The following is a 26,280-nucleotide window of genomic DNA, read 5'->3' on the forward strand; positions in this document are numbered from 1 at the left end:
GAGAGGCTGCCTCAGGGTGTGGTGTCTCCACCGCAGGCCACTGCTGTTCCCTGTTCAAGCTACCAGCCCCGCTCACTGGCCCATCTGGGCCCTGTGGGGCTCCTGTGGACAGCTGAGGCCAGAAGCTTGAGGGACACCCCTCCTTCTCTGCAAGAGGGCAGAAGGCCTGGGACCCCAGCTGTGCTATGATGTCTGGCCAGTCCTCACTTTCAAGTCTACTGTCTTTCTTTCAAGTCTACTGTCCCCAAGCATGGGGGTAACAGCACAATCTATATGCAACATCTTCAGCTTGTTGGGTTGTTTCTGTTTTTCCAAGGATTCTGAAGGTTTTGTCCTTTGACCTATTAAGTATTAATAATAATTCTCATTTTTCAGTCTGTAAGGCATGGATCAGTGACGAATACATTGCTTGGGGGTTTTATTTAAAGGGAAGAAGGCCTATGATTGTGGGTGATGGGGGAGGTGCCGGGAGTCACAGCAGATGGTGAATCAGAAGGGTAGGCACAGCACCCTTGGCAAGAGAATTGTATTCCTGTGCTCTGTGTCCCGTTCTTTTGGGAAGGCCTGAGCCGTGAGTTTGTTTGCTGAGCCATCTCTAGAGTGCCTGTAACTCTGACTGATGGATTACCACAGCCTGCAGCCTGGATGGGAGGATATGACTGGCTTCAGGACTTTGCAGGAATCTCTCGGGTTTAGCGTGGGTGCCGCTCCTGAGTTGGACAACTGCTCTCCATGCCCCCTACTTCCTGCTGCTTTCTCAGATCCTATTCCTGCTGCTCTGCTCCCTAACCACAACCCCACTAAATAAAGCCCCCTAATTCTAGTCCATCCCCGAAAGATCTTTTCCAGTAACATCCCCTGCCCCCAACTTTGTGTGCTTGGTTATCTTAATCAAAATTATGACAAACCAGAGATAATGTGCTAATCATGTGAACGTCACTTCTCTCCAAAGTGATACATTTTCATTTGTTAAAATGCAGCTTATTAACAGAAATAAGATTCTGCAGTTTCTGGTTGGCCGTGGAGTGACTATTTGGAAACAGTGGAACTTCTACATTTCTTCACATCCAAGTAGGATTTTGCTGAGGGTGGACTCAGCCCCGTTCCTGTGATATAAAACATATTTTCTTCATTCTTTCCTTCATCAAACATCTCCTAAGTGACTGCTTCAGGGTTCTGGGTTCCTGTCTATAAATATGTGTTAGTTCGTTCTTGCCTTGCTATAAAGAAATACCTGAGGCTGGGTAATTTATAAAGAAAGGAGATTCCAGTGGCTTGGGGTTTTGCAGACAGTACTGGAAGCATGGCGTTGGCATCTGCTCATGGTGAAGGTCTCCGGAGGCTTCCAGTCATGGCAGGAGGCAAAGGGGGAGCAGGCGCATTACATGGTGAGAGCCAGAGCAAGAGGGAGAAGGGGAGGTCCCAGACTCCTTTAAACAATCAGAACAATCAGATCTTGTGTGAACTGAGAGCACACTCATCACCAAGGGGGCAGTGCTGAACCATTCGTGAGCCCCATGATCTAATACCTCCCATTAGGCCCCACCTCCAACATTATGGATTACACTTCAACATGAGATTTGGAGGAGACAAACATGCAAACTATATCACGTGGCTTCCTTTGCCCAGTATTTGAAACCATTTGCTTTCCCCTGTGTAGTTTAAGTTGTTTTTCCCCACCCTAAGTCAATGAATGACTTCAGAGGAGGGAAAGCTTCAAGTCAGCGAGGCCAGGATTTTTTACTGTTTGGTTCAGCACCGAATCCCCAACCCTGAGAATAGTCCTTGGCACATAGAAGGAGCTCAGGAAAACTTGACTGAATGGATGAATATGTGATTGGTTCCACAACATCACCAAGAGAATTTAGGGTGAGTTGATCTACCCCTATGAACAGACTAGGCTGGAGAGCTACCCTCCACTGGGCTTAGGTTCCTTGCCGTGAAATTCATCTCTCACCCTGCTCTTCAGGTGCCTGTGTGGCCTGTTAGCACCCACCGTTGGAGCTACCTGGGTTGGAATTACCCATGCACTGACTGTCCTCATCAGATGGCCAGCTTCTAAAGGGAAGAGCCACTTTCTTGACTGTTATTTTTGCCTCCAGGGCCTGGAGAACTATCAGTGCTCAAGAAATGTCTACCCAATTGAAATTTAAATAGATACAGCCTGTGGGTTTGAGTTTGGGATCAGTACTTTTCCCGGAATGTCCTAAAATTTCTGTGTAAAATACCAGGTATTGTGTCCATCAGATACTTAAGCACTACCCAGAACTTGCCATCTTCTCAGGTCCTACAGAAACGCTTAATTCCTGAACAGCTGTTATAGCCACAACAACAATGGAAACAGATAATGACTTCAAAACATGGAGAGAAATTGAAGAATTGAAATTAATAAATATGTAACTAAATGTTAGATATTTACCATTGTGGGAACTTTGCTATTTGCTAAATTTCAGAGTCAGAACGTTTTATTATATTTGAAAATAATTTGTGGCATAGATTATCCTCACTTCACAAAAAATTCCTGAGTTTGCACAATGGGTGTCAAGGGATCTTAGCCAACCACAGATTAAATGAGTTACATAAAGCCAAATAAATGTAAAAGCAAAATTATAAAAGTCTTTTCGAAAGTGTGGATTGCAGAAAAAATATTTAATGATAGATGCAGATATATTTTAATATGTTTGATGTGGGGTGAAGTCCTCTAAAAGTAAAGGACACAAATTTCAAAGCAACCTAGCAAAATACTATAGAATTGTAGCATAATATACAGTGCTTTCATAGAGTTTCCAAAAATTATAAATTCAGGCTTTCCCCTCTAGGATTTTTAGAATAATTCCTAATGTCATTTGTAAAAGCAGACATCTCATCTCATCAATGTAAAATAATATCCTTGACCTTTGGTGATTTTGCTCATTGAATAGCCTCTGTTTTGTAATCTCTTTTTTTTTTTTTTATCATCTTCTTTCAGGAATCCTGTTCACGATGCTGGTATTTGGACCAGCCTGCGGGTTTATCCTGGGCTCTTTCTGTACCAAAATCTACGTGGATGCAGTCTTCATTGACACAAGTAAGGAATATATCTTGATATCTACCTTCCACCCACAAGCATTTCCTCCCTCATAAATGCGGCTTCAGCCTGTGGGTTCTAAAACCTTCTTGCTCAGAGACAGTCTTGATGCCCCTGCCTCTGTAGCTGGGGCTCACCTGAGATTAGTTGAAAGAACATGAATGTTGGTTCAGAGGGCCTGACTCAAGTCTGGGTTCTGCCAACATCTACCTGGAGGCTGAATAACCCCCAGTAGCTGATTTTACTACTCAAATCTGTATTTTCCTTATCTGTAAATAAAGGGTAACAATAATTATATCTGCCTGGCAGATAAGAATTTAATGTGAGTGTCTGTGTAGAAATGCTTGGCATATGCTCATTGAGTGGTGGCCCATTAACCTATGTGAGGATCCTACTTTCCAAACTAAGAGTTGGAGCATGTGTTCTGGAAGTGCAAGTGTACGAAAGGGGTCAGTGAGACAGAATATTGGAAAATGCTTTTAGAAGACACTGTTGTGGTGGCCTTTGTGAGGAAATATCCACATTCAAAACCATTTTAATCAGAACTTGTGTTCTTAGCAGGAAGTGCAAGTCTCAGAAGACCCTGAGTTCCCCAATCCACGATTGTGGGATTGAATGGGATGCGAGATCGATGGGCTAGACTGTGCTGTGGTGACAGACGGTCCCAAAACCTCAGTGATTTTACACAACTAAGGTTTATTTCTTGGTCACACTACATGTGCAGGGTAGGTCGGCAGTGTCGGGGTCAGGGAGACTTGGCTCATCATGGTCACCTGTTGATCTGTTCTCAGGATCAGTAAGCATTCCCAGTGCCCCGGGCCCAGGCTCACAGAAGTTCCATCCTGACCCTAGCTTGCACAGTTACCAAGGCAGGAAACCAGTTTTACTCTGGCCCTTGAAACCTCTACTCAGAAATGACATACAATGTTTCCCCTCATATTTCATCAACAAAAGCAAGTCACATGGTGTATTGGTTTCCTGTTGCTGCATAAGAAATGACCCCAAACCGAGTGACCTAAAACAGCAGACATTTCTTATCATGCAGTTCTTCATATTTTTTTCTGTGGGTCTGGAATACAGGAGCCGCATCACTGGGCAGTTCTAGCTCAAGGTCTCTTATGAGGCTGCAGTCAAGGTGTTGCAAGGTGGCAACCTGGTCTTGGGTCATCCCAAGGCTCAACTTGGGGAGGATCCACTTCCAAGCTCACTGCCATGGGCCCACAAGAGGGGGCTACCTCACCGTGACACCCCTGAACCAAACAACCCAAGAGAAGGTGAGAGAGAGCACCTGAGGCAGGAGCCACAGTCTTTTTATAACCCAATCTCAGAAGTGACATCTCATTACTTCTGCTGTATTTTGTTTGTTAGAAGCTAGTCACTGGCCGGGCGCGGTGGCTCACGCCTGTAATCCCAGCACTTTGGGAGGCCGAGACAGGCGGATCATGAGGTCAGGAGATCGAGACCATCCTGGCTAACACGGTGAAACCTCGTCTCTACTAAAAATGCAAAAAATTAGCCGGGCGTGGCGGTGGGTGCCTGTAGTCCCAGCTACTCGGGAGGCTGAGGCAGGAGAATGGTGTGAACCCGGGAGGCGGAGCTTGCAGTGAGCCAAGATCGCACCACTGCATTCCAGCCTGGGTGACAGAGCAAGACTCCATCTCAAAAAAAAAAAAAAAAAAAAAGAAGCTAGTCACTTGTTCAGGTTTACTATCGAAAGAGAAGGGATTATTACACAGGGACCGGAATACCAGGCAGCAGGGATTTTACAGACCATCTGGGTCATTGCCTACCATGTGCAGTCACATCTCTACCTTGTGTCTGAAAAGGAACACTATATTTACATGTAGTTTAGCATGTAGCAAAGCTGTATTTCCTTTCTCTCTGAAAACAGAGGGTGAGAAGCCATTCCAGCCTTTGCTTCTCATGCCGATCTATCCTCAGGATCAATAAGAATTCTCAGTCCCCAGGTTCTCAATCCATCATCTCTTGACAGTGCTAAATTTACTAATTCACCCCAAAGAAATAATGTGGTTTTAAATCCAATCAAGTCGCTTTGTGATTCACTCCATTAATCCCACTGATATATTTACTTGTAGCTAATGATGTTACAGATTCCAAGTGGAAAAAAAAAAAAATCAGAGGCAGCCTTATTTATTTATACTTTTAAAGTGCTGAGTCTGTTCAGAAGGTGATTGAGTGCTGGTGTTTTGTAGCCATTGGCTGGCCCTTTGAACCCATTTCCTAGGGAGTGCGGTAAGGGGTGGGCTGGGAAGAGACAGGACGTGTGAAGTGAGTCGGTTTCCATCTTGTTCGTATAGACAGGCCAGCTTCCACCACTGCACCCAAGGCAGCACAAGACAGGGCCAGCAGAGGGGATAGAGAGGAGGCATTCTCCTGATACAATGGGGAAGCCACCTTGAAGGGTAGCAAAGTGGCCAGGTGGCATATTTTGCCCTCAGTGGTATCAGTGGTGGCCTTTGAACCAAAACCCTGTGAATGACCAGATTATCTGAGCTGGAAAGAGCCTCAGACATCATTCCTTTCCAACTCTTTCATTTTCCAAATGAGGAAACTGAGTCACAGACAGGGGAAGGGATGTCCCCAATCCAAGGAATGTATCTCTATAAAACCCAGATCTCCTGAGCCTGCCTGTGAAGATTGCACTCACCAAACTCTCTTAGGAGAATGAAACGGCACCTTCTCTCAGTGCCCGCAATGACCAGCAGGTAGACAGATGGCTGGAGGAGGCTTAGCCCATCTACTCCCGGTTCCCTCCATTCGCTGAGGCTGTTCCTTCAGCCTGGAATGCTGTTTCCATCTTACTGTGTTCAGCACCTCTGTTTGCCCTTTAAGGCCCAGGGTGTAGCGGTGTGATCCATGGTTCCAGTCTCATTGGCTACTTGGTGCCTACATGGATGTAAGGCAGGTGGGCTCTTTTCAGTCCTGTGTGGGCATCTCGCTGATGGCAGCCTTCCCCACCAAGTTGATGATGGACTTCTCTTTCTGTTTCTAAAGAATGCAAGGTGCATTGTCAGTCATGATCTTTGCGTCCTTCCCATAGGCACCGTGAGGGTTGGTGCAGCTCTTTACCAGTAGAGGGCAGAAGAATATCATTTATCCTATTTAGGGAGTCAGCCACAGAATTCTGTAGTTTCCAGCAGTTTTTATTGTTTCTAATCTTGTGACTGAAACTTGCCGCCTGGGGGTGGATTTGGGCTGTATTTGAGGAAGGGATTCTTAATTTATTTAGGGCCTCCCCTATCTTTTCCTTGCTTTCCTAAAGCAGTACTCTTCTGTAGGGCTGTCCAATGTATGGGAACATCACTGTAGGCATTAATAGACGAGGGCCACACACGGACACATGTTTCTGAAGTCCCCACTGAGATTGGGGTCCAGGAAAAGCAGCAGCCTGAAATTTGTGGGGAAGCGGCAAGGCAGGTCCACAGAGGGCCCTCGTTATGGGGTAGATGGAGGAGAGAAGGTGGCGTCCACCACATAGCCTGGTGCCCACATTGAGAGGAGAATCCAGTGAGGAAGCCTGGTTGAAACTTGTGAGTAGATGCAGCTGGGGGTGCCAAGGAGGGTTGGTTGTAGACATGGGCCAGCTCTGGGGTGAGAACCCCCACGGGGCACCTTGCCTGGAGGTCCCAACTGGCTCCACTTAGACATGGGCTGTGTCTGCTGCTATCTTTCATCCGTGTTTGATCCCTACATGGTTCCCTTTGCTCCTCAGCTCAGGGAGAATAACTCTGTCCCCTGAGAGCTGGGGGAAGACATGATGGTACCTCCAGGATTTCTTTTTTAGGTTCTTTGTTAAACTGAACCCCAGGTGAGAACAGGACCTTGAAGAAAAGAAGGACTTGGTAACAGAATACATATCTAATCACTGCCTTGGCAAGCCTTAACTATGTGGGTTTATTACAAGAAGATTAGTAATACCAGCAGCCATGAATTGGTCACTTATTAAAGCTGTACATAGATTGCCTCATTGGAGCCTCAGCACATTTTTATGGGAGTGTAGATCCTACTATTAGGTGAGGCATTATCATGCAATGGTTAAGAATTCGAGCACTGGAATCAGACTCCATTTGAATCCTGACTACCCCCCTTACGAGTTCTGTGATCCTGGGGACATTACACACACATCCTGAGTCTGTGCGTGGATGGCATGAGCTACTCATGCAAAGCATTTAGCACAATGACTGGTGTATAGTAAGCACACAATAAATACTTATAATAAGAAATCCGAGAGGTTAACAGTTTCCACAGCTAGGGATAGAGCAAGGATTCATTCCCAGGCCTGTCTGACCTCAAAGCCCCACTCTTAACAGAACAGCTGGCTTCCCTGAAACATCTCCAGGCATGTAGCCAGAAGGGGGCTCCCTTCCGTGGACAAAGGCCTTGTTGAGATGACCTAGCCTCACCAGCACATCCGTGCAGACTTGTCCTGAGGCACACACCAGCAGGGCTCGCAGAAGGCTGCATGGCGTTGGCAGCTGGAACAAGATGTAGCCATCTGTTTCCTTCACAAGAAAGGTCAACAGACTGAGAGCCTCCTGCCCTGCTGTCCTGAGGGTTGGCTGCTACTGCTAGATTCCTTCATTTTGGGCTAATTAGCCCAATGGCTGGGATTCTAGATGTTCAATACCACCCTCCAGCCTTAGCCCCTTCCTGTCTCCATTTTCTAATTAGGTTTGTAACTTAATGATACTCTTAGAATTCTTGAGTCCCATAGCAAAAGTGTGGCAACATAGGTTAAACAAATAGGTCAATGAACTACAAAAAAAAAAAAAGTCCATATGTCCCAGGAGTAAGAAGTAAATGTCGCCAATTTGCTTTGATCTGCTCTTCTCACAATCTCAGGTATCCTCATGAGTTTGTGGGTGGGTTGGTTGGTTAGTTTTAAACTGGTTTAACTGTATTTCCAGTGACTTTTCATTTGATCTTGGAAATGGGTGGAAATCTCAGTGAGCCCCCTAGTTCAGTTGACCTTTGGCAGAAAGAGTAAACAGCTGTCAACAACTCTCAACTTACCCAATACAAGCAACAAATAAGAACAACCCAAAAGTCAGACACAAAGAGTGGAAGGGTTAGAAAAATGGATCTCGTAAGGCTGGGCATAGTGGCTCTCACCTGTAATCCCAGCACTTTGGGAGGCCGAGGCAGGTGGATCACCTGAGGTCAGGAGTTTGAGACCAGCCAACATGGTGAAACCTGTCTCTACTAAAAATAAAAATTAGCCGGGCATGATGGTAGGCACCTGTAATCCCAGCTACTTGGGAGGCTGACACAGGAGAATTGCTTGAACCTGGGAGGTGGAGGTTGCAGTAAACTGAGATCTCACCACTGCACTCCAGCCTGGGTAATAGAGTGAAACTCCATCTCCAAAAATAAATAAATAAATAAATAGGGGAAATGGATCTGGAAAAGGAGAAAAACCTTCTACACCATAGAAAAACCTTCTATGTCAAGACAAGTCCAAGGTGTGCCTGGCTTCATGACAGACATTTCCATCATGGTACACCCAGTATATGGCTCTCTTTGTTCCACTCTGCAACCCTTTTCTCCTGTCCCCTTTACCAGACTTCCCTCAGAATGAAATGGCATCTGTTCTCATTGTCTGAAATGACCACGGGGTAGATTAGTGGCTTGATGAGGGAGTTGAGCCTATTCACTTAGAGTCCCCTGAGTGTGCCACACCTTGGCTCAGCCTGTTCCCTCAGCCTGAGATACTGTCTCTACCTCATTTTATTCAACATCTTTCTTCATCCATGTGTTTAGTTTTGTTGGCAATTGAATGTATCTAAGTAAATGAAACAGATTGGTGCTTTCAGTTTTGTTCTGGGCATCTTACTGAAAGCAGCCCTTGCCAGAAGGCTGAAACTGCAGCCGTTTTTTTAAAGTTAAGACACTAACTAGAACCAAATAGAGAAGTAAAGAGGTTTTCAAGCCTTCCTCCCTACCTTTACCTAAAACAATACTTTGCTATGTCAAGCCTGCCTGAGACGGCTGTTCTTATAGAACATGGATTTTTATTTCCTAAACCTTTTGTACTAGTCAGGGTAGACTAGGTTATGTTGCAGTAACAAACAGCTCCCAAATCTCAGCAGCTTAGAATACTAAATGGTTCTTTCTTCTTTGTGCTAGATCCAATGCAGATCAACACGAACATTTCGTTTATTGTAGCCTGTCAGATACCATCTTAGGAGGAAAGGGGTTGGAGTCATGCACCAGCTCATACACACTTCCATCCAGAAATGATACATAACCCCCTTGCTCACATTTCATAGGCAAATCTCTGTGGCTTATGGTGACACCTAACTTCACAGAGTGAGGAGGTGTCATCCTCCTTGACATCAGAGGTGGAGGACACTAATAACATCTACCACACTGTCCTCTTCCAGCCACACAGAGAACTCTCCCTCAATATCTCTAGTACTGAAACAGTATCTGTAGAGCATTGACAGATGATTGCCAGCAGGTGGAGGGAGATTTTTCACCATAACTAGCCAAAATGCCTTGTTAGCTGGGCACAGTGGTTCACACTTGTAATCCCAGCACTTTGGGAGGCCAATGTGGGTGGATCACCTGAAGTCAGGAGTTCAAGACCAGCCTGGCCAACACGGTGTGAAACCCCATCTCTACCAAAAGTACAAAAATTAGTCAGGCATGGTGGTGGGCGCCTGTAATCTCAGTACTCGAGAGGCTGAGGCAGGAGAATCACCTCCACAGGAGGTGGAGGTTGTGGTGAGCTGAGATCACGCCACTGCACTCCAGCCTGGGCGACAGAGCAAGAATCCGCCTCAAAAAAAAAAAGAAAAGAAAAGAAAAGAAAAAATAGTGTTTGTTATAGAGATGGACAGAGGTAAGACATTTTTCAGACAGGTCCAACCGTTAGTTGTCTTTCCTAGATCAAAGTCACCAAGCCTCCCCCCGCCCTCAGGGCAGCACACTCTACAGCCGAGCGGTTTCCCTCTGCGTGTTATTTCTGTGTCTGCCACAGTGCTCCAGATAATTGAAATGGAGAAAAAAATCAATACTTCCCAAAATAGTCAGTGATGAGTGTCTGGGATCTACAGAATGCTGCTGTATGCCACCTTCACGCAGGCCCCGTCTCTTGTCCTTGCCCAGGTGGCAGGTGGGCTTTGGTTCTGACACAGGTGACGTGCCCTTCCCCGTCTTTCAAACTGAGCCAATGTTGGCTTTCCTCACACATACACATACCTACAGGGAGCAAGTTGACATGTTCACACAAACCGTCACCTCCCCCATCACTGTCCCTCTCCCTGGGATGTTTTCTCACACATAGAACAACAGAGTCACTAAATTCCTAACTAAAATATGACTTTTCTAATTTTGTTCCCCCAAACAACTGCTAGGATTTCTCTCTCTTTACCAGCTCACATCTGCCAGCTTTTCAATTCCCCCTTTATGGAGCCTGGAGATAATGGAGGAAATACTTCAGCTCCCTTTTGCTGTCTTCTGTTTTCATTCATTGCTTGGCAGCAGGTGAAGAAACACAGTAAGTGACTAGTGAAAACATTCCTGTTCAGCTACCAGAGGCAATATCACTTCCTTGTGTCTTCCCTCATTTGCATAAAGATGCTTTCAAGATCACCTTGTGTTTTCCCATGCCGTACCTTTTAAAAAGATCCCTATTTTGAGATTCTCATTTATATACATATATGTACATAAAAGTGCAAATAACAAGATCTACTCTCTATATAAAGAGCCTACTATGCATCAGGTGATTCTTGCTCATTGCCTGTCATCCTTGCAACCACTCTAGGTTGAAGCTGTCTTCATTTTGCAAATGATGCAGCTAAGACTCAAGGAGGGTAAGTAACCTGCCCAGTATCATATGCTAGTAAGTGGCAGAGCTGGGATTCGCAAGTAATCTGCCCAGTATCACGTGCTAGTAAGTGGCAGAGATGGGATTTGACCCCAAGTTCTCAAAGCTTACACTGTCCCCTCTCCAGCTTGTAGCTATGCAGAAACATCTGGTCCATCGTAGTGCTGTTATTGCTGCTGAGTGTATGTCAGCGTCTCCAGGACAGTGACTCACCAGTGTTCTAAAGGCCACTTGCTACTTACTGGAAGAGCTGGCGGCCTTAGGCTCATGGCACAAAGAGCAGGAATTGATCATTCACCTCAGGCCCTATAGGGAGCCCAAAACAAAGTCCAGACATTGAAGAGGGGCAGTGGAACAGAAAGGTGAGAGCGTGGACCTTGTTCCGTCCTTCAGCCCCAGGAACCTGGGCAAGGAACCTAACCTTTCTAAGCCTCAGTTTCTCCATCTATAGAAAATAGAGATAATAAAAGTCCTGCCTTGTAGAGTTATGGGGAAGGTTGGCTGGAACAGTTAAGAATGTGCTCTGCTTAATGCCTGGTGCAGAGGAAACCCTCAATAAATGATGACTGGCATTATCATTAATGCTAGCTGAGGAGTCTTCAGGGAGAGCATTTTATGAATGCTGAAGTGTTCATCTGGTGTCTGCGGTCATTACTCTTCCCAGAGCTGTCCATCCATCTGGTCCAGGCCTACAGCCCTGTTGGTCCTACTTCATACACCATTGCCCAGATCTCCCCAGTTCTCCTTCCGTGTTCCAGGGGCGTGGTTTGTTATCAAACAGACATTTCTAAGCAGCTCGCCTGGGAGCCGTGCTGTGCAAGGCAGTTGTAAAGAGAGAGAAAGAAAAAAACTGTACCAAAGGGTAAGCTGAAGTTTATGTTCTTGTGACTTAGCTGGCAAAATCAAATAGTGGTACAAGGCCACCAAACCACATGCATAGCACCTTTAAGCACATGAGTTGGCTGCAAAGCTTTGTATTAGAGAGCTGGTGCCAAGCCACAGGCCACCAACAGGGTTGGCATTAACCTCTCCACTAGTAGCATGGAAACAAGGGACCCTCACCATAAATAACAGGCTACCATCATCTGGATGCCCCAGCATGTGCCAGGTACTGTTCTGAGCATTTTATGTCTGGTGTGGTCATTTAATCTTCCCACTAAGTACTACCATCATCATAGATGTTATACAGATCAGTAAACTGAGGCATAGAGAGTTCAAACCACTGGCCTAGGATCACACAGAGAGCAAGGGGTAGGACTTCAACCCAGGCAGCCTGGCTTCAGAGGCCATGCTGTAAAACCCTATTGTGTGCCTCCCCCGATGAGCTGTGAACCTAATTTAAGACACTGAGTGGGGCTTTGAGTGGGATCTCATATGAGCTGCTTTTTGGAAGCCAAGACTGAATATACCTGATGAAAATCTACCTCTGAACAATAAACACTCCCTTGTGTTTCTTTGAGCACACCTTGGCAACTCTGCCAAGCCAGTCAGTTTTAACCTAAATTCAGAGAATGTCTGGCTTCTCACTGTTTTTGTTTAGACTGATGTAAACACAGGGTAGACAAGAAAATTAAGGAGGGAATGTGATCAGCCTTGGGCTTTGAGAGAAACAGAACTGCTGATGTGCAACAATAGGCTTCGTAGCCCGGCAGCCACTGTTCCCAACCCCAGGTCATTTCTAGAGCCTTTGCCCTCTCTATTCAACTGAGTCAGATTCTCAGTAAAATCCCCAGTGGTGCAGCCTTCTTTTCTCCACTAAGCTGTGCTCTTTCCCTTTGCAGGTAACCTGGACATCACTCCGGATGACCCCCGCTGGATTGGAGCCTGGTGGGGTGGCTTTCTGCTCTGCGGTGCCTTACTCTTCTTCTCTTCCCTCTTGATGTTTGGGTTTCCACAGTCCCTGCCCCCGCACTCAGACCCCGCCATGGAAAGCGAGCAGGCCATGCTCCCCGAAAGAGAATACGAGAGGCCCAAGCCCAGCAATGGGGTCCTGAGGCACCCCCTGGAGCCAGACAGCAGTGCCTCCTGTTTCCAGCAGCTGAGAGGTAAAAGTGGCCTCATCTGCCTCTGCTCAGAACAGTAGGGGGATTGGGATGGGGGTGATGAGTGAAGGGGTAGCACCCAGGACTGGGGTGCTTGGGGACTTGGTGGAGGCAGAATAATATTGGCCTGCATGGCCGGCCTCTACCAGCCAGGTACTTAACTTATTCCTGAGAAGTAAATAACCTGACTTGCTTAATAAAAACAAAAATGAAGTAGCTACCATTTGTTAAAGGGACCCAGTGGTTAATATAGGACCTGATATTTAATAAACGTAAATGTCTTTAGAAGGAAGCAAAATATTCTGTGGAGCTTTTTTGAATTCTTTCAGGCCACCTATAAGCCCCTGGAAGCAATAAAGGACTTTTGAAGTTGGCTTCCTTTGCCTGATATCAGCATTCTTTTTTTTTTTTTTTTTTTTTTGAGACGGAGTCTTGCTCTGTAGCCCGGGCTGGAGTGCAGTGGCCGGATCTCAGCTCACTGCAAGCTCCGCCTCCCGGGTTTACGCCATTCTCCTGCCTCAGCCTCCGGAGTAGCTGGGACTACAGGCGCCCGCCACCTCGCCCGGCTAGTTTTTTGTATTTTTAGTAGAGACGGGGTTTCACGGTGTTAGCCAGGATGGTCTCGATCTCCTGACCTCGTGATCCGCCCGTCTCGGCCTCCCAAAGTGCTGGGATTACAGGCTTGAGCCACCGCGCCCGGCCGATATCAGCATTCTTTAAAAAGCCACCTCCAGCCTGGCGCGATGGCTCACGCCTATAATCCCAGCCCTTTGGGAAGCCAAGGCAGGTGGATCACTTGAGGTCAGGAGTTTGAGACTAGCCTGCCCACCATGGTGAAACCCCATCTCTACTAAAATACAAAAATTAGCCGGGCTTGGTGGCATGTGCCTGTAATCCCAGCTACTCGGAAGGCTGAGGCAGGAGAATCACCTAGTCCTGGGTTCAAGCTCACCAGAGGTTGCAGTGAGCTGAGATTGCACCACTGCACTCCAGCCTGGGTGACAGAGCAAGACTCCATCTCTAAATAAATAAATAAATAAATAAATAAATAAAGCCAACTCCAAAGTACATTTCTGTAGATTCACTTTGTCCTTTCATTGCCTCCACTAAAGATGAGAGATGTTTTCCTGAAGAAAGAAATATTAACCCAGTCTTAATGACACAGTCACACTTTAGAATGCAGCAAAGCTCTTGCTATCATTTTTTAAAGAAAAATGTGCAACTTTTCTGAAAAAATGGTGAAGCACAAACAGTGATGCAGAATGAGAATGAGAGCTCCCCGCCACCCCCCAAGTTGTTTCCATCTTAGCACAATCCTTTAAAGATGAGGAAAATGACGAGGAGCTGAATGTAGCCTGGCAGTCTCAGAAGCTGCTCAGCGACCATCAGGCGAGGTATGTGTGGGGTTCCTTAATGCACACGACTCCTTACTCAGCTCCCCTGAAGTCCTGCTGGATTTTAGAAATGAGTGGGCTCATGCAGCCAGGAGCAAGGTCAGGCACTACTTCCCAGGGAAGCTGGGATGCAGAAGGGAGATGGCCAGTCCCCTCTGTGCAGAAATGAGGCACTCAGCCGGATCAGACTTCCGCAGTGGCACATGCAGTCGTCCTGTGCTTTAGACATTTCCTAGCAGTCAAAGTCTGTTTACTAAACTTCTGTGTAACAATGTGCGCCTTCTATGGAGATGCTAGACATTCGTGGAGAGAAGCTTGAACTGCTTTGTGCTCAGCCCCCCGTTCTGTTCCTCACCAGCCCTGCAATCATTAACTCCCCCCCTGCTTCTTTTCCACGAATGTAAAACTGTAATAACACAATTCCTCACTGCCAGTGCTGTCTCGAAAATGAAAGCACTGCTGCAGAAGACTGTCTGTTAATCGTACCTGTTAGTCCATGAGGAATCTGAAGAACTTGTGTTATTTCTGAAGAGAGACAATTTTAATATCCTAATGTTATGTCTGGCCCCGTGTTCCACAATGGTTTCTACCAGTGCTGTAATTTGGAATCATCCATAAAATTTAAGTTCCAGAATGCACTGGTAGATGAGAAGGCCAGCCAATCTGTGTCCTCTAAGGTTGCCTTGGCTTGGAATGCCCCCGTCCCCATGCATGTGTGCTTAATAAAATAGGCTCACTTCCAGCCGCCCCCAGGCAAGGAAGGTGCCTGCGACTCCCCTAGTAGCAGGAGAGTGATGCCTGCGACTCCCCTAATAGAACAGCCATCCATAGAAAGTGTCCTGGTAACTAGACCCCTAGGAATAAATTGGGCAGGTATGAGAGTGTGGCTTTCAAAGGACATCCTGGCCCTGGGCAACTACAGCATTTCCAAGTCGCTCCCCACCTCCGAATAATGACCCTGTTTCCCAAGGGCTCTGATTGTAAAAGCTGCACTAGTAATCACTTATCTTTCATCTCTGGGAATAAAAAGATGAAAAAGATATAATGGTGCCATCAGAGAACTCACCATCCCACGTAGGATCAGGCCTGTAAGTCAGCAAAGGCAGCCCAGTGTTTCGAGAACCGCAATAACAAGCAATACAGGTTGTTACAGAAATGCAGCAAAGAGACAGAGAGAAGCCCACCGCTCCTAGGCCGTGAGTTGCGGGTGAGGGAAGGGTCAGCGGCAGAGCTGAGCCGAGTCTTGAGGCCTACCATGGCTTCAGCATTCTTGGGTCATGATGCAGTTGCTCATTAACTCATTTGTTTTATCCATTGGTAGTTACTGAGACCCTACTAGATGCTGAGCACAGCCAAGACTAAAGCGATTTATATTCTGGAGCTTATATTCTCCTAGGTTGCAATAGGCAAGGTCAAAGCAATGACAAGATAAGCAGGCACTCTGGGTGAGCTGCCATTGTGCTGACAAGTACATGGTCAGGTAGACGAGTCTGGGACCTACGAGGCCATATTGATTACAAATTGTAATCTGTATACACACAGGCTTCGCTTCTGATGGTTAATGATTTTAATTTAGAATTAACAATTCCCAGAAGCAATTGGTCCATAATGGACTAACATGATGTCCCAACAGGAAAGGAAGAAAGTGTTTCTACAAGACTCCTTAAGAGCCAAAATACAGTGAAGTGAGCTATTATGCTAATAAACACATTTTATACGTGCCAGTGCATGAAGTGGGGCCACAGTCGTTTATATGATTTATTTCTCCATGTGAGACACACGTTTTTGCTATATGAGCTTTTCCACCAAAAGCACCATGCAGTGCTCCCTGGCATTCCAAAACCCTTCATCCAGTTTGCATCCTGTGAAACCCACGCTTCAAATGCAGTGCTATACATGCAGTGTGTTACACATTTGTGGATGTAAATAAGCTGAACAGCATTGCATGTATACATAGAATTGACATTGCTCCTAAAACCTCTGTGTTGCAATTTCTCATCCATTTTGTCTGAGTTTGCAAATGGGTTTCTTCTTTGGCCATCAATCTGTGTCCCCTGCTGTGCTCTGCAGACAGCAAAGGCCCCTGAGAAGAGCTGGCATTGCGCTGAGAAGAGCTGGCATTACACCAAGAAGAGCCCTTCCAGCCCCTTTTCTCTGGAACTTAGAAAGTCTTCCCCTGCTCCTGGGAGAAAATGGGGCTCTCTGCTTTGAGGCAGACCCACCTAGGTTAAAATCCAGCTCAGTCACTTCTTTTTTTTTTTTTTCTTTTGAGACGGAGTTTCGCTCTGCCGCCCAGGCTGGAGTGCAGTGGCCGGATCTCAGCTCACTGGAAGCTCCGCCTCCCAGGTTTACGCCATTCTCCTGCCTCAGCCTCCCGAGCAGCTGGGACTACAGGCGCCTGCCACCACGTCCGGCTAGTTTTTTTTTTTATGTGTTTAGTAGAAACGGGGTTTCACCGTGTTAGCCAGGAGGGTCTTGATCTCCGGACCTCGTGATCCGCCCGTCTCAGCCTCCCAAAGTGCTGGGATTACAGGCTTGAGCCACCGCGCCCGGCCTGCTCAGTCACTTCTTAATCATGCAGGCTTGGCCACATCACTTAACTCCTCTCAGCTTTCACATGTGGTGTCTGGTTTAGTCTTTACCAAAACTGTGTAAGGTCAGTATCACTGTTTATTCCTGTCTCTAGATGAGGAAACCAAGCTCTGGTGATATGGGGGTTAGAGTTTGTGATTCGATTTTCAGAGCATTCCCCTATAAAAAGCAGGCTTCAGACATCTGCTTCCAACAGTCAGCCATCAGTTGGGTTTGCAACCCTTATCCAAAGCTGAGAGACGGAAAGCCCAGAGTCTTGCTCCAGGTCAGCCTGGAAGTCCCCATCCTATAGCAACAGCCCCATAACCATCTTACCATGCAGAAAGCAGATGAACAAATACTTGGGTTTGTTACACTCCAGTATCTCCCCGATGTGGGGGCCAGCCAAGCCAAGGCAAGTTTTTACTTCTCAGCTGTGCCACCAAATAACTTTTCCTTTAAGACGTGGCTCTGGCTCTGCTCCTCCCTGATCTCGCATTTTGGATGGCCTGTTTTTTACACACCTCACGTTCATCCTCTTGTGTCCTTTCCTCCCCTTTCCTACTTGGTAAGCCGTGTGTGGACAAGGCTGCACCTAGTGTGCTGAATCTAGCAAATGCTCAGAGTTTGCAAAATTGCTTGTGAGAGGCTACACCTGGAGGGAAGAAGTTCAGGGACTGTAATAGACAAAGGTACAGTATCACCATCAGATAGTGTATTAAATATCACCTCCACAGTTTTGTGCTTCATTGTAAGTTTTCTCCGGCGTCTCTTGCCCTGAGAGGCCTTGATGGACGTGACAAGGGTCTCTTCTGCAGCCGCATGTCCATGTGCCTTCTCCCTCCAGCTCTGTACATTTCCTGGAATGCATCAGGCAATCTCTTGTTTGCTGCTGTTTCTCCCTGGAATGCCCTTCTTTCTTCAGCTCACTTCTGGGCTGGACTCTGTTCTCACCTCCCCAGGAAGCCCCCCAAAGCCCCTCTGTGTACATGCCCCTGTGTACCCGGTGCTGGGTTAGCTGCGTTCCTCTGAGGTCCCCAGAATCCCTGCAGAGCACCTGTGAACACATTACCATGGCAGTCTCTCTGCTTGTCTGTGTCTGCCCAAAGATTATGCATTTTCCAGGGATGAAGCTGTAGTTCATCTGTTCATTTCCAACGCACAGAACAGTGCATAGCATGTAGGTGATACTGGTTGAATGAAGTAATAAGTGAATACTTTCTTGCCAGCCTGCATGTATGTATAGACGTGGACACATGCACAAATAGCAGGTAATGATTTTTTTGTGCACTGTTATATTTCATCCCTGTACCTTAGGAGGCATTGGTACCACTTACCAATAAGGAAAGTGAGGCTTGTAGATAGAAAGGAAAGGCATTTGAACCCGGGCGAAGGCTCCAGTGTCGGTCTTTTTAACCATGGCATTATGCTGCCACTTCTGACAGTAAACGGACACTCTCTTAAAGAATAAGTGGCGTCAGCAGGTGCTAACTGACTTCTTAGCAGAGTGTACTAAAACTCCAGCTGCTGGCTGCAACAGCACAGATGTACCCTAAAATGATGGGTCTTCCAGACACAGCTGCAGCCTAAGAGGAAGGGAAGAACCAACTCCCTGCGAGCATTGGCCTGTCCTGACCCTCTGCCAGGTTTTCTAGCTGGGATGAGTGTAATCGCACCAGAGGTTTAAAATCCAAAGGGAGAGTCCTGCCTTTGATCACTGAAAGAGCAGGGCAATCAAAAGCTGAGCACTCTTGTCTCTGAGCGCTTCACACTGACTGCCAAGTGGTCTCTTCCTGTCCCAGAAAAGATAGCAGGTGCCAGCAGGTGCCGGCTGAGTAGGCAGGGCTGGGGCCTCAGGCTCAGAGTCTTTAAAGCCACCACCCAAATCTAGGAGATGAGTTATGATTTCCAGAGCTCTTGCATCAACCTCCCATTTGGCCCCCACAGGTGGCTGATGGGGTGGTTATGTTGCTAACCTCTGTCCTGATCCCTGAGTGATGTTAAACCAGGTACTCAGATTCCCGTGGCTGGGCTGGACCTAGTTTTCCAGACTCCATAATCCTGTGCTCTTTCCCCTGTTTCCTGTAAAGGTTCACTAAATTGTCCATAAACTGCTGAAAGAAAAGAAAGGGAATCAGGCTGGGGCCCATGTAACAAAGCCCTTCCTGTGTCTGAGAAACTTACACTTCTGCAGCCTGCTCCCCCTCCAAAAGAGGCCATGCAGAACCCAAGCTCTAGAGAAGGTTCACCTTTTGAGGAGCTGAGATCCTCCTGGGTCCTTGTTACCTCGCCTGCCCTCCAGCAATGCAGTCCATCATGGAGTTCAGCCGATTTTGCCACCCAAATCTCTCTCCAGCCTGCTCTTGATCTCTGTTGATCTGAGGGTCCTTGTTAACATTTATAAGGTAACACTCCACACTCCAGCATGCCCTGGGCCCTCCAGGCTGTTGTCCACTCTGTGATCTTTTCAGAACACATCTGATCGAGTTGCTGCCTCTTGCTTTAAGGGATGGAGGCAAAGTCCTTCCATGATCACTGAGTCCCTCCAAACCCTTCTCATGCCAGTCATGCCCTGTTCCCTCCACGCCCACCTCACTGGCCTCTTTTTAGTTCTCCTTATACCCCAGGCTCCTTTCCTCCTAGGACTCTGCATTTGTTCCCTCTACTGGAATTCTGATTTCATCTTCAGACATCAGCTCATGTGTCATTACTTAGGAACATCTTCCCCACCCGGTGGTACCCCTTCCAAGGCACATCGTAATTTTCCTTTATGTGCGTGAATAATTTTCCTTTATTCACTTACGCTGTACGTTTCATGAACACAGGGACTGCAATTGTTTTTGCTCGTGTCCTGGTACACAGCAGAGGCTCAGTGCCTGCTATTTGATAGGGGAGGGAGTAAATGGATTGCTGCTTTCCCTAAAGCTCCCCTGTCTCCTACTTCCCACTCAGGGTTTTGGCCTGTGTTTGACCAATCCATGGACGTAGACTTGGCAAGAGCTTCAGGTGTTCTGAGTGCCACCACCGGCCCACACGTGACTACCTGTGTTGGAGAGGATCTGCTCCTGGCACCCTGGCTGCTGAATGGTAGAGGATGTGCCAGCCCTGGAGCCAAAACTGACTTGCCCTGGGGACTTTGGGCTTCATGTTGTCAGTTACCCATCTTCTGGCAGGTGCTTTACATCTTGGTCAGGGAGCACATTCACCCCGCCCCACCACTGTGCTTCTCACAGTTCAGCAGGAGCCACAGATTTGCCTGGCCACAGGACCCAGCTCATGCCTCTCCACAGCTCATGCCTGGCCACAGGACCCACCTCATGCTTCTGCACCTTGGCCGCCTCCATCCATTACCATCTAGCTGTCAGTTTCTGCTACATTTTTCTTAATTAAAACCCTGTGCCTTTCAGCATAATGTTATGAGGAACCTGGTGATCTGAGAGTCCTTGTTCTGCCAGCTAACCAGCTGAGCATTTTTTTAAATCATGCACTGTGTCCTCAGAACCATGTTCTTCCTGTGTGTGGATTTCCCGTTAAACTTTTTCTTTCCTGATTCCATGGTGAAGGAGACCATCTGCCCTCCCAAATGCTTGGAATCCTGTGCCAGGCTGTGATTTACATTCTGCCATGTCACAGGAGTTGTTTTTGTAGGTCCCCACAGACCAGACTGGTCACTGGCTTAAGTTCTCATCAATACTGATTAATAGGGGACCTGCTGTGGACAGCATGGGAGGGATAGGTCCATAGATAAGCTACAGCTGCACTTCTCAAGTTATTTCAGCAAAGCTCCTGAGACAAACTATGTGAGGGTGCCTAGCATGATGCCTGGCACTTTGTTGATATTCCTGGAGCGTGTGTTGAGTGAAAGAATGAAGGAAATAATTAGAAGGCAGCGTTTCCCAATTAGGGTCCCTTGAGATGCTCAGGGAAAAACAAATCAGCAGCAGCAATAACAGAAGGATGGGGAAATGGTTAGATGGCCAAATAACTTTGGGAACCTGTGTGCCGTTTGACCCTCTCTGAGATTCATACTCCTCAGACATGTGACTCGGAACTGTTTTATTCACATTAACTCTGTGGCCACTTGGCTAATGCTTCCAGGATACAGGGTAGAAAGTGGAAAGGCTCACAGGAGGTTCAAATGGATGAACTGAGGACCAGAGAGAGGGAACTTGGAGATACTAGCTTAAAGACTGTAGCATTTCACCCCAATCTGGAAGGATGAGCAGGATCCCCATGGATGGAGAGAGAAGAACTTTGGGATGGGGGACAGGGATAAGCAGAGACACATGGACAGGAATGCCCAAGACATTGTTGGGAGCTAGACGTCTGGTTTTAGAAAAGGTCATGCTAGGAGGCAGACTAGGGGCCGCTTCCTCACCAGCAGTTCCTGGTACCTGAAGCTGCTCGTGGAGGCTTTCGTGAAATTATGAATGAGTTATTGAAAGCCTTAGCATTGCCCTTCTGAAGTATCTGGACTTTATCTGAGGAGCCCTTGTTTCCAGCCAGGAGTTTGAGTCGGCACCTGTGGAGTTTCTTGAACCACCCTGCGTGTGGGCCACAGCCCAGGAATTCTGATTCCGTGGGTAGAGAAGAGGTCCAAGCATCAGGATGTTTTCAAAGCCCCCTAGATGATTCTATGTGAACTCCTAATTGCAAATGAATGCCAGAAGCAATGGGGGTTCCTTGAGTGGCCTCCTCTGGGGGCCAACAGGTCAGAGCTGGTCCTCCTGCATTTGTACAGGCACGGGACGTGTAATGGCAGGGGACTCACTCAGCGAATAAGCTTGGAACACTGTAGGCACTGTGATCCTCGTGGAAATTCATAAGTGATATATTAGCATATGAAGGCTCTGAGAAGGCCTGCTGTAAACTCAACACTTGAGGCAATAACATCAGGAACTCCAGGCTTAAAGATGGGCATTTATGTCCATCGGGTATTTCACCCCCACTGTTTCTTTGTGAATGTCAGTATTTCTCTTTCCAGACTTTCCAGGGTGAATGCCCCCATTGTTAGAGTTTTCATGAATGCCAAATGCAGTCAGCCTTGCTGCCACGGAGGTGGGCCACCACTCTCTCAGAGAAGGTTCTTAGGGGCTGGCCAGGAGCAGTGAAAGCGGCTGTTTGCTTACAAAAAGACTATTCCCTTAGTCTTTTTCTCTCTGCTGCCTCTGACCTGGAAAGACACCATGTTGAGTCTGAATAAGACGTTGCTACCCCCGAGGCTGCTTTCTTCATCTCTGTGATCCTGAGTGGAGCCTGCGCTTTTCTGACTTCACACTCCGGAGGGACAGAAATGACTGAGGTGACGCCAATTTGGAGCTGCAGCTTGCAGGAAGCTAACTGGGCCTCTGCAGACACTTGCTTCGTGCTTTAAATTTTCTAATGGGCAGCCACACGATTCTTTTTCTCTTGGGCCTTCTTGGTGGGGTTATGAAGCGTTGGTGACTTTAAAGGAATCAATAGAATTGATGGGGGAGTTATCCCAGCCTGGCCGCACTCAGGCAACATTGGGATTTCATTCTAAACACTCATTTCTGGTGCTGATCATTTCTTATTTGTTCACTCAAGCCACGAGCTTTTCTGTGCAAAATTAGCACTACTCTCTGCCTCTTACCTCCAGAGGATGGTCAAAAGGAAACCCGGTAGCTGCTTCTCTCAAACCTGCAATGAGAAGGTGTTAGGAAGCGCTCCCCTGGGGTCCTCAATAGCCCAGGGCAGAGGTTAGGAGGCAACTTCATCCAAATCAGTGAAACCACATTGGGTCTGAACCTGGAGCCGGAGGCTGCCCCATCTGGGGCCAGTGTGTGGCAGGCACTTGCTTTTAGAAGACTCCCAGACGCTGCAGGCCTCCTCTCCCACCTGGGCTTTCCTCCACCCCTACACAAGGGAATGGCTTAGATACCTCCAGAATCGACAGTGTAAATGAAGAAGAGACTGACATTCTGGATTTCTGGCCCCACAGGCCAGGAGTTTGAGTCAGCATCACCTGGGGAGTTTCTTGAACCATCCTGCGTGTGGGCCACAGCCCAGGAATTCTGATTCTGTGGGTAAAGAAGGGGTCCAAGCATCTGGATGTTTTCAAAGCCCCCTAGATGATTCTATGTGAACTCCCAATTGCACATGAATGCCAGAAGCCATGGGGGTTCTTTGACCTCCTCTGGGGGCAACAGGTCAGAACTGGTCCTCCTGCATCTGTGCAGGCAGGGGACATGTATTGGCAGGGGACTGACTTACCAAATAAGCTCACCCTGATTGTAGAAGCAAGAGTCTAAATGTGTTTCCACCCAGACAGTGAACCTGTGGAATGTCACTAATGGTTTGTTCATAAGTTTGTTTATGTTGCCTCAAAGTTTCTTAAGAGGCTGTAACAGTTAACCCTTCAAAGCTCTGTGATTCATTCCTTCATTTTTAAATTTATTTATTAGATTCTTTAAGATACCTTGAGTTTGTTAAGCGTCTGCTCTTACTGGGCGTGGTGCTCACATCTAATGATGGAGCTACTCCATCCTTGCTCCCAGGTGGCTTCTGGCTTGTGAGAAGAGAAGGACTCAGGCAAGGGCATCCAGTGGGGGGCTTAAGCCTGCACGGGGCACATAAGCAACCAACTCGGTGGTTGCTAAACTTTGATGCTATTCCATGACACTATTTTTCCTAGGAGTCACCACACCTTGGATTCACACCTGTACTTCCATCACAGTATTTTTCTACATCTTTATTATTTCTTCCCCTTTCCCTTTTAAGTTATGATTTGAAGACTGTCATTTATCTCATCTAAGCTCTCCCTGCCTCTCTATTCTCTCTTTCCTGTGGGTCTCATGTGTTGGGAAGCTCCTCATGGCAACTCAACATTCAGAAAAACAACTTTTATAGATTCAGGTCCCCACAAAATACCTGAATGTTAAGAATGTGGACTTTGGAGCTCAGGCTGACCTTAGTTCAAATCCACTCTCCCTCACCTCCCAGCTCTGGATTCTTGGGCAAGGTGGAATTTACAGCCTCTCAATGAAGCCTTGGTTTTCTCATGTCGGGAATGATGATGTTAAGACGACCTGCTATTGTAATGGTTGTGAGAATTAAATGAAAAGCCCTTAGCACAGTGCCCCATCAAACACTGGTAACCGAAAAAGCACTGGCTACCATTGTAATTACTGAGCAGTTGCATGCATTAGCTTCATCTCCCCTTCTTGGGAGCCCTGACAGTGGTGTGTTGACAGCAATGTTATCAAAGGAAAAGAAAGTCAAGGCCAACTTCAGTAGAGAGATTAAAAGCAGAAATACACCAAGAGTCCAGCAGGTACACTGAGCCCCACAGTAACCACTGCCTGGGGCACCTTCAATTCCAGGGAATTGGACATGGAAACCAAGGCCATGGACAGGTACATTGTTTCCTGACCTGGCCTGCTGCCTGGCCCTCAGAGGTGGGAGCTCTTCTTGACCACAGAGATGGCCCGGGAACTAAGCCCAGCCTACCTTCTCCATGGCTGTGGCTGCCCCACCCCATGGTCTTTCCCTTCTCTGCTAGCTCACCAAGCAGCACACACAGATACATCTGCAGCAAACCGTGTATCCCCATGGCTCCGAGGAACACTACACATGACGAGGAGCCTCAGGGTTTCCTCCCTGACTTAACCATGAATCACTTCTTTTATATTAATTATGATTCATACTGAGCTCACACCTGTGTGCCGGAGACACTGGGCCACATGCTTTACACACTTGGGTCTCATTTCATCTTTATAGCAGTCTGTGGGATGGAGTTCTGTGCTCCAGTCACTTACTTCCACATCTACTAAAGCCTTGAAGCCAGAATTCAAATCCCCATTACCTGACTCCTTAGACCAGGTTCTTAGCCATTATTTTATACAACCTCATTCAGCAAAACCTTTTCTACAGTACAAGCCTCCTCTTTCAGCTCTATAAGTCTTTCTTCCTTTTATTAATATTTCTCCCTCCCTCTCTTTCCGAGTTCTCTTCCCACAAAAAAAAAAAAAAAAAAAAAAAAAGGACTAAGTCCCAGATACATCCCCGAATGCCAGATCTGGTCATTTTCCCCAACCTAAGTAGAAATTTTTTATTATTATTATTGCTATTACTATCAGTATTTCTTAGAATTAAGCTGCACCTTTGACTACCAGGAGTAGCCTGCATGCTTAATCTTCAAACCAGGAGCAGCTCAGAAGCCAGACCAGAATAGCATACTGGTTACAAGCACATGCCGTGGCAGCAGGTACCAGAGTTTGAGTTTCTGCTGTGCTGCTCTAACCATGGGACCCCTCTCTGCCTCAGTTTTTTCATCTGTAAATGGGAGATTTAATAGTCCCAAGATCACAGGTTTGATATGAGCAGATATGTAAGCATTTAGAACTGCATTTTTGCACAAAGGAAATGCTCTGTCAACATTAGTTTTCATGACTCCTCTAAAATCTGCCTTTCTCCATCCTGAAGGACCTATAAGTTTCCAAGAACCCTTAATCCTACGGGAATCTCTTTTGAAGACTAGTAGTAGAAAACCTGTTTTCCCTAGAGACCGCTCTCCTGCCGCTCTTTCCAATTTTGTTCATCTTGCTGGTGACGGTACTAGGCTCCTAATGAGAGTTGAAAAGGTTTCTCCAGCTGGTGAGGCTGCATAATTCAAGCCAGCCTACCTCCCACCTCCAGCTCCCAAGTTCTGAGGCTAAATCGGTAGGTGGGGGGTACATGGCTAAGAGAGTCTGTAGATGTTTAATGGCCTGGTGTGGCCTTGGTTCACCAGTTTCTGTTTGCCTGGGTCACCCCATTAGCTGCCACCTCCTTAAAAAGTCAGAATTTTATAGGCTTAACAATCTATTTGAATGAAAAAGCTTGAAACACAGGGTTGGCCCTAGGACCAAGCTAATTAATAGCCCTTCTCAAACTGGGGTTTTGGAAGGTAGGCTGAGCCTTTGAAAAGCAATCATCTTTTGAGGGTACTACAAGTGATTGCAACAAAAACTGGGGATGGGAGGAAGAACCTGGAAGGAAATAGCGAACCCAAGAGGAAACTGTCATTTCTGGAGGCAAATTGCCTTGGTAGAGGGGAAAAAAAAAAGAATGTTCTTCATGCAAGTAAGGCCCACTGAGGCTTCCTCAAGTCAAATGATTCAGTCATATCATTCTCAAACCTAATGATTTTTCACATCTAATTCAAGGAGAAATTAGTTATTAGATATTAAGACAAAAGCAGGCAGTCTCCTATCTTGAGAAGGAATCCTTCCCACTGAAGTGGAATTATCTCCAGAATAATTAAATTGCTTGCTGAAGTATAAAAGTATTCCATTAACCGGAGTTGCCTTCGTTGAACAGTGCCTTCCTCATCGCCAAACAAATCATGGTGAC

General features: G+C 46.8%; 1 protein-coding gene across 10 annotated transcripts in view; it reads left to right on the forward strand.

Moving 5' to 3' along the window:
* The window catches only part of SLCO3A1 (solute carrier organic anion transporter family member 3A1), a 318,828-nt gene that overhangs the window by 240,799 nt on the left and 51,749 nt on the right, over window positions 1-26,280 (forward strand). For 9 of the 10 annotated variants that reach the window (XR_010588295.2, XR_012415465.1, XR_010588296.2 and 6 more), the window contains exons 3-4: window positions 2,969-3,067; window positions 12,701-12,964. Coding sequence is in view for 7 of the 10 variants with exons in the window: in XM_065548475.2 (XP_065404547.1) it covers window positions 2,969-3,067; window positions 12,701-12,964 (363 nt within the window). In the remaining 3 variants the exon portion in view is untranslated. Of the gene's footprint in view, window positions 1-2,968; window positions 3,068-12,700; window positions 12,965-19,878; window positions 23,361-26,280 lie in introns of those variants that run through there. The other variant, XM_073996787.1, reaches the window with a different exon arrangement.

The sequence above is a fragment of the Macaca fascicularis genome, chromosome 7 (assembly GCF_037993035.2).
Source record: "Macaca fascicularis isolate 582-1 chromosome 7, T2T-MFA8v1.1".
In the NCBI taxonomy this organism is placed as follows: Eukaryota; Metazoa; Chordata; class Mammalia; order Primates; family Cercopithecidae; genus Macaca; species Macaca fascicularis.